Source organism: Emydura macquarii, unplaced genomic scaffold (assembly GCF_026122565.2).
Source record: "Emydura macquarii macquarii isolate MOO-44397 ecotype Brisbane River unplaced genomic scaffold, CSIRO-AGI_Emac_v2 contig_1551, whole genome shotgun sequence".
NCBI lineage: Eukaryota > Metazoa > Chordata > Testudines > Chelidae > Emydura > Emydura macquarii.
The window spans coordinates 15,953,165-15,967,952 of NW_027131688.1; the positions used below are offsets into that span (position 1 = coordinate 15,953,165).

The 14,788-nt window shown below is 45.6% G+C and overlaps 2 protein-coding genes across 6 annotated transcripts in view; one reads left to right on the top strand and one right to left on the bottom strand.

Annotated features, from left to right (window-relative positions):
• The window catches only part of BRF1 (BRF1 RNA polymerase III transcription initiation factor subunit), a 227,001-nt gene that overhangs the window by 96,302 nt on the left and 115,911 nt on the right, over window positions 1-14,788 (top strand). For all 3 annotated transcript variants that reach the window (XM_067554938.1, XM_067554936.1, XM_067554937.1), the window contains exons 6-7: window positions 8,894-9,043; window positions 10,548-10,641. In XM_067554938.1, the coding sequence (XP_067411039.1) occupies window positions 8,894-9,043; window positions 10,548-10,641 (244 nt within the window). The remainder of the gene's footprint in view (window positions 1-8,893; window positions 9,044-10,547; window positions 10,642-14,788) is intronic.
• Window positions 191-5,492, bottom strand: BTBD6 (BTB domain containing 6). Of its 3 annotated transcripts, XM_067554941.1 has the most exons (6): window positions 5,414-5,486; window positions 4,003-4,224; window positions 3,485-3,779; window positions 3,000-3,090; window positions 2,625-2,743; window positions 191-2,411 (listed from the first exon to the last, which is right to left on the bottom strand). In XM_067554941.1, the coding sequence occupies exons 3-6, from the start codon at window positions 3,691-3,693 to the stop codon at window positions 1,379-1,381; spliced, it is 1,452 nt and encodes a 483-aa protein (XP_067411042.1). In that variant the 5' UTR covers window positions 3,694-3,779; window positions 4,003-4,224; window positions 5,414-5,486; the 3' UTR covers window positions 191-1,378. The 3 variants fall into 3 exon arrangements, with proteins under 3 accessions (XP_067411042.1, XP_067411041.1, XP_067411040.1); XM_067554940.1 differs by having other exon boundaries at window positions 3,485-4,224; window positions 5,414-5,492; XM_067554939.1 differs by lacking the exon at window positions 5,414-5,486 and having other exon boundaries at window positions 3,485-4,622.

Consider the following 14,788-nt stretch of genomic DNA (forward strand, 5'->3'; position numbering starts at 1 on the left):
CATGGGGAAAAAAACCTCTCTACTTCTGGTAACTGTTTACTTTTTCCAAGGTCACTGGCACAAGGGTGGGAAAGGGGTACTGATTCTACTACATAGTAAATATTTCCGACTGGCTAATCTCTAATGATAGAAAAAGCTAGTTCAATCATTTTTGTAGTCTGTATTGTGGAATTTGCTCAACTGTTGTAAATAAGTTTTGAAGTACATTTGAGGGATTATTTCACCTGTCAGGGTATGAAAAAAGCAAAGAGGGCACTCTTGGCCTGCAGCCTGTTTTGTAGGCTTCTTTCTTCCTCCTTATCAGGGATTTTAAATGTATTATTTAACCAGACTCTCTTTCAAGTTAACACCTGCATTGGGGCAGTTTAATTATTAACATTTTAATTCTTTGCTCTCCTTCAGTGGGTTTTGGAGATTTTATAAAAAAATAAATTTAATGCTTGCAAGCTGCATTTTAAATGTGGCTCTCCATAGTGTAACTTTTACCAAATTTACCATTTTACTTTATACATTGGCTTCTAAATTATTCTAGTCCACACTCCGTTTTTGTACGTTTAACAAATCTGTTTTTAACTGTGTAGACATTAGGACCTGTCTGTGGCAACTCACTTGAAAATGGGGCAAATGTCAGTTTAATCTAAAGCTTCCCTAACTCTATGAAGAGCAAATGAAGTAGCTGTAGAGAGCTTAATGTGAATGAAAGCTTGTAAGGTTTCAAATAAAAGCTTAGGATTTTTTAAAAATCAGCTTTACAGTCATTCAAATTTTTCTGCTTTGTCACTGAAGTTTAAGAAAACGATGCTTCCTTATACATTACCTCAGAGAGAAGAAACTGTCTATTTGTGGAGAGCTTTAGTTAGTTTGCAAAGCAGTCTCTATATTTGTGCTGTCAGTTATGCCTTTTGTAGACAAGCATAGTAGCCTGTGTTCTGTTTATCATTTTCTTAGGAATCTCACTGCTGTAAACTGCACTGCAGATATTAACATGGACACAAGTCATAAATATCAGCAATGATCAAGTACACAGATTTTAGGGCAAGTAAAAATGTTTTATATTTCACAGATTCATAAACTGCTCTAGTTTAGAACATCCTGCTTGAGTCAGCTGCAATCTGCAAGTTAGTTATCTATATACAAAATAAATGCACAATTCGTGCAGAATTTAACATTTTTCTGCATGTTGCAGTTTTAATTAAGTCAAATAGCTTATGAATAAATAAAATAAGATTAAATTCAAGAGCATTCCTTCACTTATTTTGATAGCCTGATGTAGTAGATAGGTAAGTAGTGTAACATTCCACACTGCTGTAGAATTTTGTAGTAATAAAAATCCTTTAGTGTGCATAGCGGTACTGGAATACAATCAAAGTGAAATGCATCATGCATAGAAAATGAGTTCAGGTATTTGTCCTCCTTGTACTCCAGTTCCATTGGTACTATCAGAGGAGCACTGGAATTGGAATGTTACTTTTCCACATTGTACTTCAGTCATTCCCTCTTGCCCAAAATAACTAAGTTCATTGCCATCAAGAATGGCACTTACGTTGTAAAATGTGTCTTGTTCAACCTGCACAGGGTGTTCAAACCATACAGAGAAAGTATTACTGGATCCATCAGAGGTAAACTTTGTCAGATTTTGAGCAAGAACCACTCCTAGACGCTTAAGTTCAATTTTGACACTGTATTCAGCTTTGCCACAGCTTGACCCGTACAAGCCCAGTCCTGCTATGAATATCCTTTTATCTACAGCAAACTGAATACTGTCACAGCGACCTCTGTACCTCCACTGGTTACTACGATATGCAGATGATTGAAATCGATGGCATCTTTGAGGTACAAGTCCTTTTCTTTTTGTCAGTGGAAATTCTAGCGTGGGTTTATTTGCAGCTGTATACCATAAGAATATATTATGTGTTTCCTCAAGGGTAAGGATGTCAGATTGAGCAGCTCCATTGGCAAACTCCTCCAAAGTCATAGTTGGAATCCGCACCAAATATAAAGCTTTTCCTAAAACATTCCTCTTGTTCCTTGGGGTAATTGGTAACCCTTGTCTTTTGCATTCAGCCTCTGCCCAATTAAGAACAGCCTCAAAAACTACCACCTCCTTAGTGTTTAGTGCTTCTCTGGTTACAATGATCTCTAGTGTTTGTTGATCTATTTCACAGAAGCCTTCTGACTTCAATGCCATTTCTGCTTGAGCATCAATTACTTCCCAGCAGCGCTGCGTCAATTCTGGCTCCTCAAAGAGTCTGCTCTGAGACAGCAGAACACAGGCATTTTTAGCCTCTAAACTAGTCTCCAGAAAATTGACGCAAGCCTTCGCTAAGGCTGGGACGATATACTTCTTGGCAGCATATAAAGTAGCGAGCACGGTGTCAGCTTCCAGGTCAATTTCATCACTATACATATACCTAAACAGAATAAAAAAAATTTTTTTTAAAGCAACATAGAGATTAAGCTACAATTGTCATAACTGACACGTAGCAATTTGACATCATTCAACATTTGTCAGCACACTTAATGAAGTGTAATAAGGGGGCATGTTCCTAGCTGCTGTTTAAAAGATTTTTATAAACTACTTTTATTCTCTCCAGATGATTTGTAGACTTGTAATGACCACTTACTTTAATAAGATTAGAAAGGCGGCAGGTTCCACATCTGGTATATGGATTTCAGATTTGACCTCTGCAAGATCCCCATAAAACATAGCATAGAAGACAGAGCTACCAACTGCCAAAACATACTGTTAAAGAAAAAAAAAAAAAAAGGACAACCTTAGTGCCTAGCTGTAGTAATTAAACATACTAACTGACAAAGGAAGCACTGGAAGAAACTCAAAAGCTTCAATTCAAACAGAAATCCTTTAAACTGTCCCATTATAATTAACATGGGAAAGAGTAATTTCTTTACTGTGGAGATAAGACAAAATGTCATAATTAGACATGTGTAACTCCCCTACCATAGCAGAAAAGAAGAGGGGGAAAAAAAGCTGCACAAACCTTATGGGCAGGAACTTTCTTTGATGCCCCCAGGGGGCCTACGATGAAATGTACATCAGCCATGAGTTCGTTATTGAACATCAATGCGTTCCTGAAAGTAACAGGAAGGGAGAAGCCAAATTAGATTTGCCAAATGTATCACTTGATGCCAGAGTGTAACCTAATGCTACATCAATGTAGCCCTGCTTTTAGTACTTCTCTACTCCATCCCCTTGCTATAGCAACGAGATACCTTCTCTCACGGCGGAGTGCACAAGTGAGATGAGGGCAGGTCGCGGCCAACCTGCAGATACAGTGAGTGGAACTTCCCCGCCCTTCGGCTGCAGGGGGCCTGTGCCTGCCACAACCGGCTCTTCTCCGGCTCGGGGAGGCTGGCTTTCTTCTCCCATTCCCTGGGGGGTGGCCAGGGCTGCTCGTTGCTAACCAACCCATGCTCCCTGCCTTTGCCCCAGCGGGAGAGGGACTGGCCTGGGGCCGGCTCTTACCTCTCCCGCAGGGTGGGGTGGAAGGACTGCCAGTTGGAGCTCTCCAAGTTGTTGTTGTTCAGGTTTTGCAGCGGGGGCGGCGGCGGCGGCTGGGCGCTCTGCTGGAGCTGAAGGGCGTTTTTCTTGCTGTTGGCGGCGGTGGCGGCGGCAGCGTTATTGCTGTTGGCGAGGTTGGTGTTGGCGCTGGCCGGGTAAAGCTCTGCAGCCATCTTCTTCAGGGCCAGGGGCACTGTCTCATCGCATGCTGGCCCCCGGCCGCTCGGCCGCACGCTCTTTTTGGACTTCTTGAAGGTCTCTGGAAGCAGAAGAAAGAAAGTCAAACACTTCATGATCCTGCCATTGAGGCAGCCAGGGGGCAGTGGCATGAGCAGGGGGGCGGGAGGGGGCCGCTCTGCCTAGGTCCGGCCCCGCTCCCGGGCCACTTTTGCTTTTAAAACTGCAGTTTTGGGCCAAAAACCCAAAGCACCTTTGCTGGGAGGGGGAGGACGGTGCCGGCCGGAACCGGTGCCAGCGCTCACCTCTGCTTGGAGAGGGTCCCAGCCTCCAGGCCACAGGCGGAAGGGCGAAGGAAGCTCCCCCCCGGCCCCCGGAGGGATACCGCTTCCCGAAGAGGAGGAGGAGCGGAGTCAAGCCAGAAAGCCTCGAAGAGTTAAAGCCCAGCCGGCGCTGAACCGCTGCCAACCCCTGGATCCGCTCCGACAGGCCGCTCGGCTGCGTCTCCCCGCGCGGGGGTTCAACATCTGCAGACGGAGCAGCAAAGTTCTTGAGCCACGGGCCGAACAAACTCCGCCGGCGGTGTCCAGCCCCCTCCCCACTTTGTAAATCCGCCGCACGCAGGGAGCGGGCAAAGGCTGTCACTCCCGCCGCCGCTGGAGCCAAACTTTCCCAGCTTCAGCCCGCTGCCGGGCGGGGGCAAAGCGGGTGGGAAGGTCCGTGACCGGACGTGCCAGCAGCCTGTGTCCCCGCACCGCAGGGCGGGCCGATCCGCGCGTCTCCCCCGGGGGCCTCTCCGCCGCCTCCTCCCTCCCTTCCTTCCTTCCTGCGGGCGCGGGGCTGCAGCTCGGCGGCTTCACCCAGCAGCTGGGGCCCGGGCGCCCGTCTCCGCCGCACGCGCCCCTCCGTGTGTGTGTCTGTCTCCTGCCCTCCGCCTCCTGCCTCAAATAGCCAGCCGCGGCCCCGCGCGTCACAGCCGCCTGCTCCAATGGGGAGCGGCGGGGCCCGGGCTCCCTCCCCCTTCCCAGACAATATGTCATTCTTCTCCGCGCCCGCCCGCCCACCAGCCCCGGCGCTTGGGAAAATCACACCGAGCCAAAACCCGCCGCCCGGGAAAAGGCTGCAACGGAGCAAAAAACGTAGCGATGCCCCAGCTTGACCCACCCTCCCCCCGAGTCGGGGGGGAGCCTGACCCCGGCCCCCTCTCCTCCCCCAGCGTGGAAAGGGAACCCATCCCGCCAACTTCCCTCCAGCCCTCTGCAAAAGTCAGGCCAGACCTGCGGGCGGTCTGCGTGCAACTTCCCCGAGCGCAGAGCCCCTCTCCGCAGCCGCTTCCCCCGGCGCGTCTGGTCTCCCGCTCCCCAGAGCCGCGCTCAGCCGGGCTTGACGCGGCGCCAAGGTGAATCAGGAAGGCAGGCAACGAGAGCTGCCGAGCCGAGCCACTTTTCTTCCGGAAAGGCTCTTTCCCCCCCACCCCCCCATGCACATAGAGAGCCCAAGAGGCGTTGCTGTCTGTCCGATCCCGGGCATTATTTGCAGCAGAGCAAGTCTGACGTGTTGGGGGGGGAGCCCTGGTGAGCAAGGCAGAAATGCCACGCAGAGCCTGGCACTGCAGTTAGGAAGGAACTCGGCTGCTGCCCATGGGGGGGGGGGGGGGGAGCTGGCTAGAGAGTCCCAGTCTGCCCCAGACCATGCACACAGCCGCAGTTACTGTACCTGCTGCTCTCACCGGGCGTCCCTCCGCCGGCCCCGAGCGGGGAAAGTTTGCACGGCAGGCTCCGGCTTGCAGTCAGAAGCCATGATGATGGCACTGGTTGGAAGCCGGCGGGCGGGGGCTGGCTGGTTCTGTGACAGAGCCTGTGTGGTTCCCAGCCGGGCCGAGCGAGGGCGCCCCAAGGCCTCGTGCAGCCTGCCTTTCTGCTGTCCGGCAATTTTTCTCCCTCCAGGGTTTGCGCTTTTCGGGGCAGCAAGCGCCGGTCACAGGCAAAATATTTAGCTGTCCCCGTGGGATAAGCAACGAGGAACGCTCAGGATGCAAGTCAGCAGCAGACACGGGGGCTACTTTCTGAGTGCAGCATCTTGCACACATCCAGACAGTGTAAGGGTGGGGTTGTAGCAGGCTAGGCAACTGGTGAGGTTGCTTTATCTAAACCCTCACTCAACCTGTTGGTTGTTTTCCCAGCTACAGCCTCACCTCACCCTTCTGCACCTAGGGTTACACTCCTGCTCCTGACAGTCTCTGTTTACGAGTGTGTAACTTGCACCACTATTGCCATCACACGGAGTTTGATTTCTAGTGCTTCGCTGTGTGTTTTGCTGTAATTTCTGTGGGGTTTTTTTTGGGGTGGCGGAGTAGAGGAGCAGTCATTTGTGAACTGTCCTGTTATTAACCTCCTGAAGCACATTGTATAACACGCAGTAACTAACTGTTCACAGACCATACATTTATGCCCTCTCTGTTTTGTATGATGCAGTGATTCTTGCTTTCTTGTTTACAATGATGATTTTGAAACTTTGTGGCCTCCTCTTTTTTCACCTTGACATATCTGTTTTGACTGGAAAATTGCTATTTTAAATTGAATTTCTGATAAAATGATTTATTTCTATATCTTTGTTACTTACAAAAGCATTGGTGCTGCTTTCTACCCTATAATGTGCCTGTGATGGGGAATGCTGAAAGCAGAGGTGTCACCCAAAGGTAGGATAGGAAGAAAGGATGGAGGAAACTTTCTGAAGAGTATGAAGTCCTTTCTGAGCACACACTGGGTATAAATAAACATAACTACTAGGATTTGCCCTGATCCTGCAAGCTGGTCTGCTCAGATTGGCTCCTGCAAACTCATGGAATTTCCCTGAAGTCAATAGGATTCTGTATGGGAGCAGGATTCTATTGGCCTGGAGCAGTTTGCAGTAACTGTACGTTTAGTTGGAACAAGTAAAAGAAATGCAGTATTCTACTTTTAACTTTTAAAAATGTTTTGGCTTGTTTGCATCCAATAAAGAAGTTGCTTTTACATTCACCCTAGACCCATGTTTAATCCTTATGCTTGTAGTATTGCATTGCAGCCTGCCTTTTGGAGGAGAGCTTCTTTTCAGTTTTTATTTTTGCTTGGGTCATTTGCATTTACTACTTTTCAAGACTCCCAATTGTTTTGCTAGTTTAAAGATGTAAATGATTAACGTGTAGCACAAACTAGTTTCTGTCAAATGATCTGTGAGCAAGAATGCCAGCAGAATTTCCTGAAAAGCTACAATGCAAATGTTTGTCAGCTCATGGAAATTTTAGAGAGAAAAAATGCTTTGAAGAATTTAAAAGAATAGTAAAAAAAACCCAAAACCCCTCCCCTTATTTGAGGCCTTGATCCTCTGAGATGCTGAGTGGCCTCAACTCCCATTGAAGTTGAGCCCTTTTGTATAAACCCTGTCAAGTGAACTTGAGAAGATTTTGAAGTTGTCAGCTCATTACAGTAATGTATTTGGTGTTTTGGAATAATGTAAAAGGGAAATTGGAAATGTAAAAAGTTGTAGAAATGAGTTTTCACTTTAAAAGGTTATTTTGTATTGTTGAATTATGAGTTAAACAGTTTTTTGTTAAAATACAGTTTGTTTTTTAAAATGAGACCATAGTTTTAACTTTTGAAAGACCTTTATGGTGTTGGGTTTTTTGTTTTTTGTTTTGTTTTTTTTAATTGAAGGATTTGAAGGTAGATTTCTCTGGTGTATTCTTTCAGACAAGCCCATTCCTTTTTGGTGATATGCATTTTAAAATACATAAAGTTAGATATCCATCATGATAGATGTGTTATGGATGATGACTGGAGAACAGTGGGAATGATTCTGTTTCCTTACTAATTGTCTTTAAGGAGTTAATATTTCTGTTCTGTTTTATTTTCTATAATCCTGTTTACTAGATGATTCCATTTTGTAATTTCAAAATTCTTTGGGACAAATACTTATGTCTGGAAACGTTTGCTTTAAAGTAAAATATGCAGCCTTTTAAATGGAAAGGCCTGGAAGTCTGTTGGTGTGTAATGCAATCTTGGTAATTGGAAATGGCCACAGGATATCCAGTTTTAGAACGTAGTAGTAAAACGAAACTGGTTTGATTAATTGCAAATCTGTAAAACTATTTAAATGAATGTTTTCAGCAGAAATACTGTCTTTATCAGTTGAAGTGCCCAATTGGGGAATCAGCTAAGGAAATTGAGTTGAGTGTACTACTTAACAGTTTACCATACCTCATAGATTTTGGGTCAAGTGATAAGAGGCTGGCAGGAAATGAGAAATTGATACCCCGGAAAAAGAGAGTAAACATGTATAGAGCATAGCTTTTAAAAGATTCTGTTTGATAAATTAGAAATTGGTTTAGGTAAAGCAACCATCCATACAGACAACTTTTTGCTGTTCTATTAGCCTATATCTGATAACACAACATTTGAAATTATCTTATACATAAAGGGGTAGATATTAATTTGGTGTAAATTATCTTAGCTCCATTGAAGTTGATGACATTTGACATTAGCTGAAGATCTGCTCTGGTGTGCCTGATAAAACAGCTTTTTGTATTGCTGGAGTATGAATTAGCGAATATAGAATTTTGATTAAGGAAACGTAGCTGGTTAAATTTGTAGATACAAGTAGACTTTTGTTAATAACATTTTATTTTTAAACAGATTAATTGTGTTTCAAAGGGTAATTTATAGTTAGGTACATAGGCACATAAGTTAGTAGTATACATGTTGGTATACCAGTGAATGTTAAAAAATTTTGGATCTAAATTGTCCCCCAATCCTGCAAATACATTTGCAAATGCTTGACTTTACATATGTATGTGGTCACCCATTGATAACCATTATATGCATAAAGTTAAGCACAAGCACAAGTCATTGCAGAACTGTGGCCTGAAAGTATATGTGGAATACACCATGGTGATACTGTAAAAATGTTTAACTGTAAAGCAAAAAAGGATTAGTGTTTTAGTTGTTGATTGGTACAGAGATTAAAAAGGTGTTTCTAAAGAATAACCGGGTCAAAGGATCCAGTCTTGAAAAAAAAATTGGCATTGTTGTAAGAGTGTTCTGTCACTGAGATACAGAGCAAAACAAGCATGGGATGCCTGTGATACACTTATTCAAGGTGCATGTTTCAAAAGCTAAAGGTCAAGGTTAGAAATAATTATTCCTTATTGTGTTGCAGATCCGTGTTTATATATTCCTCGTTTTGCGCACATGCTAGAATTTGGAGCTAAGAACCAGAAGGTATCAATGACAGCTCTAAGATTATTACAGAGGATGAAAAGAGACTGGATGCACACAGGACGCCGACCATCCGGGCTCTGTGGAGCAGGTATCTAAAAGCTTGTGTAAATTGTTCAGCACATAAAGTGACAATCTGATTTGCTATACAGAAAGGCTCTGTTTTGGGATTAGTCATCAGATGGTGACTTTTTGTCTCTTAGCTGGAAAGTTATTGGATACACTTTGCTCTTGTGGCCTAAATGTGCAGAGCCATGTTCAAATCCTGCAACTTCTTCATCAAAAACCTTTCCAAAATCTGACCTTTAATTTCTGTCCATGGTGCTAAGACTTTTGTTCAGGCCCTCACGTTCTTGCAGCTTCATTACTCTACCTGTACCCTCCTTGCTGGCATCCATATAACTCACTCCAAATCTTTGCAAAATACAGTTGCTAAGATCATCTTCCTTGCCTGTTATTTTACCCAGGTCACTCCTTCCCATTTGAAATCCCACTGCTGGCCCTACAAATTCAAGCTTCTCCTCCTCATCTTTGAAACCATTCACTAACCTGTCCCTCCCTTTTTAACTACTTGCATTTCCCATTGCATAGTCCCCTGTCCCTTCTAAACTTGCCAGTGATTCTAACTTTGACCTCCCATTTCTTCTCTTCCCCACAAATATATGCTTTCTTTTATGCTGCCCCTCGTGCATGAAAAGGCCTCCCTGAACTAATCCACAAGAATGCTACCTTTTCCTTCTTCATACTTCTCATCAAGAGACCTATTTATGCTCTGATACCTACAAAAAAATCCAACAACTTAGGTAAGGTTGAGTGAGGGATAGCTGAGATGGTCAGCATATCAAGAAGCTTATTTGATTGCATAGGTTATTGAAACAGTTTGCCTTGTTTGCAAGTTTTAAGTGTGTACATAAGTAAAAGAAAAAATGTTTGCAATAATGCAAAACACATAGATAACCAATGCAGCCACACAATCCTCTTGGTACCCTCATCCTCTCTCACTGTTTGTGACACTCTGTTTTGCATCTTGTTTCAAATCTGAGTGTCAACTCTTCGGGACTGGCACTGTGTCTTCCTATGCATTGGTATATCACTTAGTACTATGGAGTCCTGATCCTAATTGGGGGCCTTCGGGCGCTACTGCAGTACAAATACTAATAATTATGGGAAAGCTTTTACTGGTACTGACAACTAGATGGAATCTATATCTTACTTTTGGCTTCTGGAAAAGGCTCTAGGAGAGCAATTTATTGATGAAGATCAAATTGCTACTGAAAATTGACAATTTTTTTAATGTGTGGAGCAATTCAATATTCGTGTGTTGTATACGAGTATCTTACCTTGGCTGCCAAACCCCACTAGAGCATAGAATTTTACAGAACACGGTTTGCTGGCTTAATTTTATTGGATGGGGAGCAAAATTCAACTTAATCACCTGAATTCAAATAGACAGCTGAATATTAGTATTTACTATTCTTTAACTGAAGCTGAGAACACAGATAGACTGCACTTATATGGCTCAGTGTTTTCTTTTTTCCTTTGCTTTGTTTTGCTTAAATATCTTACTTTTGTCACTTTTCTCTGCTCATTCTCAGCTCTTCTAGTGGCAGCAAGAATGCATGATTTCCGACGTACTGTTAAAGAGGTTATCAGAGTGGTCAAGGTTTGTGAGTCTACGTTAAGGAAAAGGTCAGTGGAGTTTTATTGTTTTAATCTTTCATTTAAGATACTGAAGAGTAGTAAATTCCTCTGTGTGTGTGTGTGTGTGTGTGCGCACACATTAAAGAGAGATGGATTATTTTTCTTTTTAGAAATTCTAGGAACTATGAAAGTAAAAACTTTGTTTGCAAGTCAACTTTAAGTAACATTGCTCACTATTTATATAGTGCTTTCCAATTCAAAGTCCTCAACGTGCTTTACAAAGGTGGAGTAAGAAGCATTATCTCCATTTTACAGTTGGGGAAATTGGGGCAAAAAGAGCTAAGTGATTTATAGGCACATTACAAATTCTGCTCATGGAGATAGAGGAACCCTAACACTCCCTGATGAACATCCTTCATACATCTTCTCAGGGCAAGATTGCACTCCCCATCAGTAATGCTTTACTGGCAACAGCCTGCATGGTGTGGCAAGCCCCAGCCACTATACCACCTGTGTGAATGTGGGCTGACAAGAAGTATTATGTCCCACCCAGGGGTTTGCAGTATTTTTTCTGTAACTCTTTGGTGGTTCCGGCAGTTACTGAATGGAACAGACATCACTTGTGTTCAACTGGTTCAGATAAAAAGCTAAAACATTTGGACCTTCTGGGTCATAAGAGCTACTCCTCAGCCGCTCTGCGGTTCAGGGTAGCCAATTACCAAGCCCTGATGGTGAAGTGCAACTTCACAAACTATTCCAAATTTACGTCTACAGATTACAGATAGGAAGTATGGCAAGAGACCATCCTGGCTTAACCAAGAGATCTTCAATGATCTGAAACTCAAAAAAGAGTCCTACAAAAAGTAGAAACTAGGTCAAATTAGAAAGGATGAATATAAACAAATAACACGAGTATATAGGGACAAAATTAGAAAGACCAAGGCACAAAACGAGATTCAACTAGCTAGAGACATAAAGCATAACAAGAAAATATTCTACAATACATTAACAGCAAGAAGGAAGACCAAGGACAGAGTAAGGCCTGTTACCCAGTGAGGAGGGAGAAACAATAATAGAAAATGTGGAAATGGCAGAAGTGCTAAATGACTTTTTTGTTTCAGTTGTCACCAAAAAGGTTAGTAGCGATTGGACACCTAACAGGGTAAATGCCAGTAAAAATTAGGTAGGATCAGAGGCTAAAATAGGGAAAGAATAAATTAAAAAATAACTTAGACAAGTTAGATGTCTTCAAGTCACCAGGGCCTGATGAAATATGTCCTAGAATACTCAAGGAGCTGACTGAGGAGATATCTGAGCCATTAGAGATTATCTTCAAAAAGTCATGGCATACGGGAGAGATTCCAGAGGACTGGAAAGGACAAATATAGTGCCAATCTATAAAAAGGGGCATAAGGACAACCTGCGGAATTACAGATCAGCCAGTTTAACTTCAGTACCCAGAAAGACAATATAGCAAATAATTAAGCAATCAATTTGCAAACACCTAGAAAATAATAAGGTGATAAGTAATAGTCAGCATGGATTTCTCAAGAGCAAATTGTGACAAACCAACCTAGTAGGTTCCTTCAACCAGGTAACAAACATTATGGCTGGGAGGGAGGGGAGAGTGGTAGATGTGATGTATCTTTACTTTAGTAAGGCTTTTGATACGGTCTTGCATGACCTTCTCATAAACAAAGGAGGGAAATACAATCTAGAAGAAGCTACTATAAGGTGGGTGCATAACTGTTTGGAAAACCATTCCCAGAGAGTAGTTATCAGTGGTTCACAGTCAAGCTGGAAGGGCATATTGAGTGGGGTCCCGTAGGGATCAGTTCTGGGTCTATTCAGTATCTTCATCAATGATTTAGATAATGGCATAGGAAGAATATTGATAAAGTTTGCGGACAATACCAGGCTGGGTGGTGCAAGTGTTTTGGAGGATGGGATTAAAATTCAAAATGATCTGGACAAACTGGAGAAATAGTCTGAAGTAAATAAGATGCAATTTGATACAAACATACAAAATGGGAAATAACTCCCTAGAAAGGAGTTCTGCAAAAAGGGATCTGGGGGTCATAGTGAGTCACAAGCTAAATAGGAATCAACAGTGTAACTGTACTATTTGCTAAAAGTCCCTCCCCCTGAAGGGGAGGAGTCACTGGACCCAGGACACAACTAAGTGCGTGGGACAACTAATGAAAAAAGGAGCTGGCGTTGGGGTCACAGGTTTAAACTAAGGGAACCAGAAGGGGACACTGAGCAGAGAATCTCAGACAGCACCCACTGCTCCTGGAAGGTGTCAAGGGAACCGGTGGACGTTGCTCAGAGGAACTCTGCCCGGATGCGTGAATGGACAGAGGAACGGAAGCAGGCCCCACAGTTGCAGAGCACCCCCCAGCCAACCTCCTGTCCCTGGTCTTGTAGATGGCCACTTTGGCCAGGGCTAGAAGGAGGTTGACAAGGAGGTCCTGCGACTTTGTGTGGCCACGGATGGGGTGTGCATAGATGAACAGGTTCGGGAAGAAGTGCAGCCAGAACCTCAGCAAGAAGTTCTGGAGGGGCTGGAACAGGGGCTGCAGCCTGGCGCACTCCAGGTACATGTGTGCCAGAGTCTCCCTCATGCCACAGAAGGGGCAGGTGTCGGGGAGAGGGGTGAACCGCGCCAAGTACACACCCGTGCTCACGGCTCCATGAAGGAGCCGCCAACTGACGTCCCTGGCGGGCCGTGGGGTCACGGTGGAATAGAGACTGGCCCACCGGGGGTCCTTGCCCTCTGCCGGTGGTAGCAGGTCCCGCCATTTGGTGTCAGGGTGGGATGCGAGGGCGAGGAAATGGAGGGTGTGGAGCACGAGCATGTAGGGATGGTCCCTCGGCGTTGTTCGAAAGAGGATCGGCTGCAAGTCATGCAGCCGGCCCAACTGTAGCAAGGTGCTGTGGCCTTCCTTGGAGCCTGAGCCTGAAGAAGGGTTGCGTCACCCCTGCTGGGCAGAACAAGGCCCTACAGGTCAAACTCCCCAGAAGCAGAGGGGCGGAGCCAGGGCAGGAAAGGGAAGTATAAAAGGCCGGCCTAGTAGCTCAGCAAGGGGGAAGCTGCCACTGGAGGCCAGATGTGTCTTCCCAGAGGCTGCGGTCTGGGCCTGACCCAGGCCCTGCGGCAGTTTGGAGCAACTGCCCCACCGACCGGAGCCTCCAATGCCTGCCTGGGCTGCCGGGACTGGAGAGAGCTGCCAAGCCCGAGTGACTGGAGAGGGCTGCCGAGCCCTAGTGATTGGGTAGGGCTGCTGGGCCCTCGTAGCTGGGAAGAGCCACCCGAGACTACTGGATGAGAAAAACCCAGAGGCCAGCTGTGACCTGGAGGAGCTGCCTGACGTCGGGGACCCCCTGGAGCTGCCTGAGCCTGGTGTACCAGAGGACTTCCTGGGACCCTGGGTCCTGGAAGAGTTGCCCTCCTCTGATGACCTTGAGGAGTTTCTGGACCTGTCACCGGTTGACGGTGAGGGACTCGTGGGGCTCCCGCTCACTGTCTACCCCAGCGACCCGGAGGGAGACAACTGGCTGCGCAGGTACCCGGGGAAATGGTGGAAGGAAGTAGCCCAGGGACAGCCGACTAGAGAGTGGCTGAGTCAGGGGCTAAACCCGTCAGTGTGTTGTGGCTGGATCCCCATTGATTCAGTGGCAAACTGCTTTGCCACTGATAGGGCCCTGGGCTGGGACGCAGTGGAGTCAGGTGGGCCTGCATCCCACTCCCCCATTCCTTAACCACCTTGGGAGTGCTTGACTTCCTCAGAACTTGCCTACCCGAGGACTCTGAGCTTTACTAGCCCCACCTGCCTGCGAGGCCAGGGACTCCAGACTATTTCACCTGTCCTGCCTGCTGGAGGGCCAGTGTCTATTGACTGCCTCATCAGCCCTGCCCGGCTTGCGGGCCAGGGGCTGTAAACTGCTTCGCTTGCCCCTCATGTTGGAGAGCCGGGGGCAATAGACTGCTTAACAGTCTAGTCTAGTCTACTACCCGCCCATGAAACCAACTGAACCTCCCCAGGAAGAAGTCCAGAGCAAAGAAAGGGCCCTGCTTTACAGCAGCCTCCCAGTCAGCAACCATCTTCAAAACATGCATTTTGATCTGTTAGTCGAGGTTCACAAACTATCTAATTTCGTGGTAGGCAAGGATCGTTACCAGTATTGTGACCTA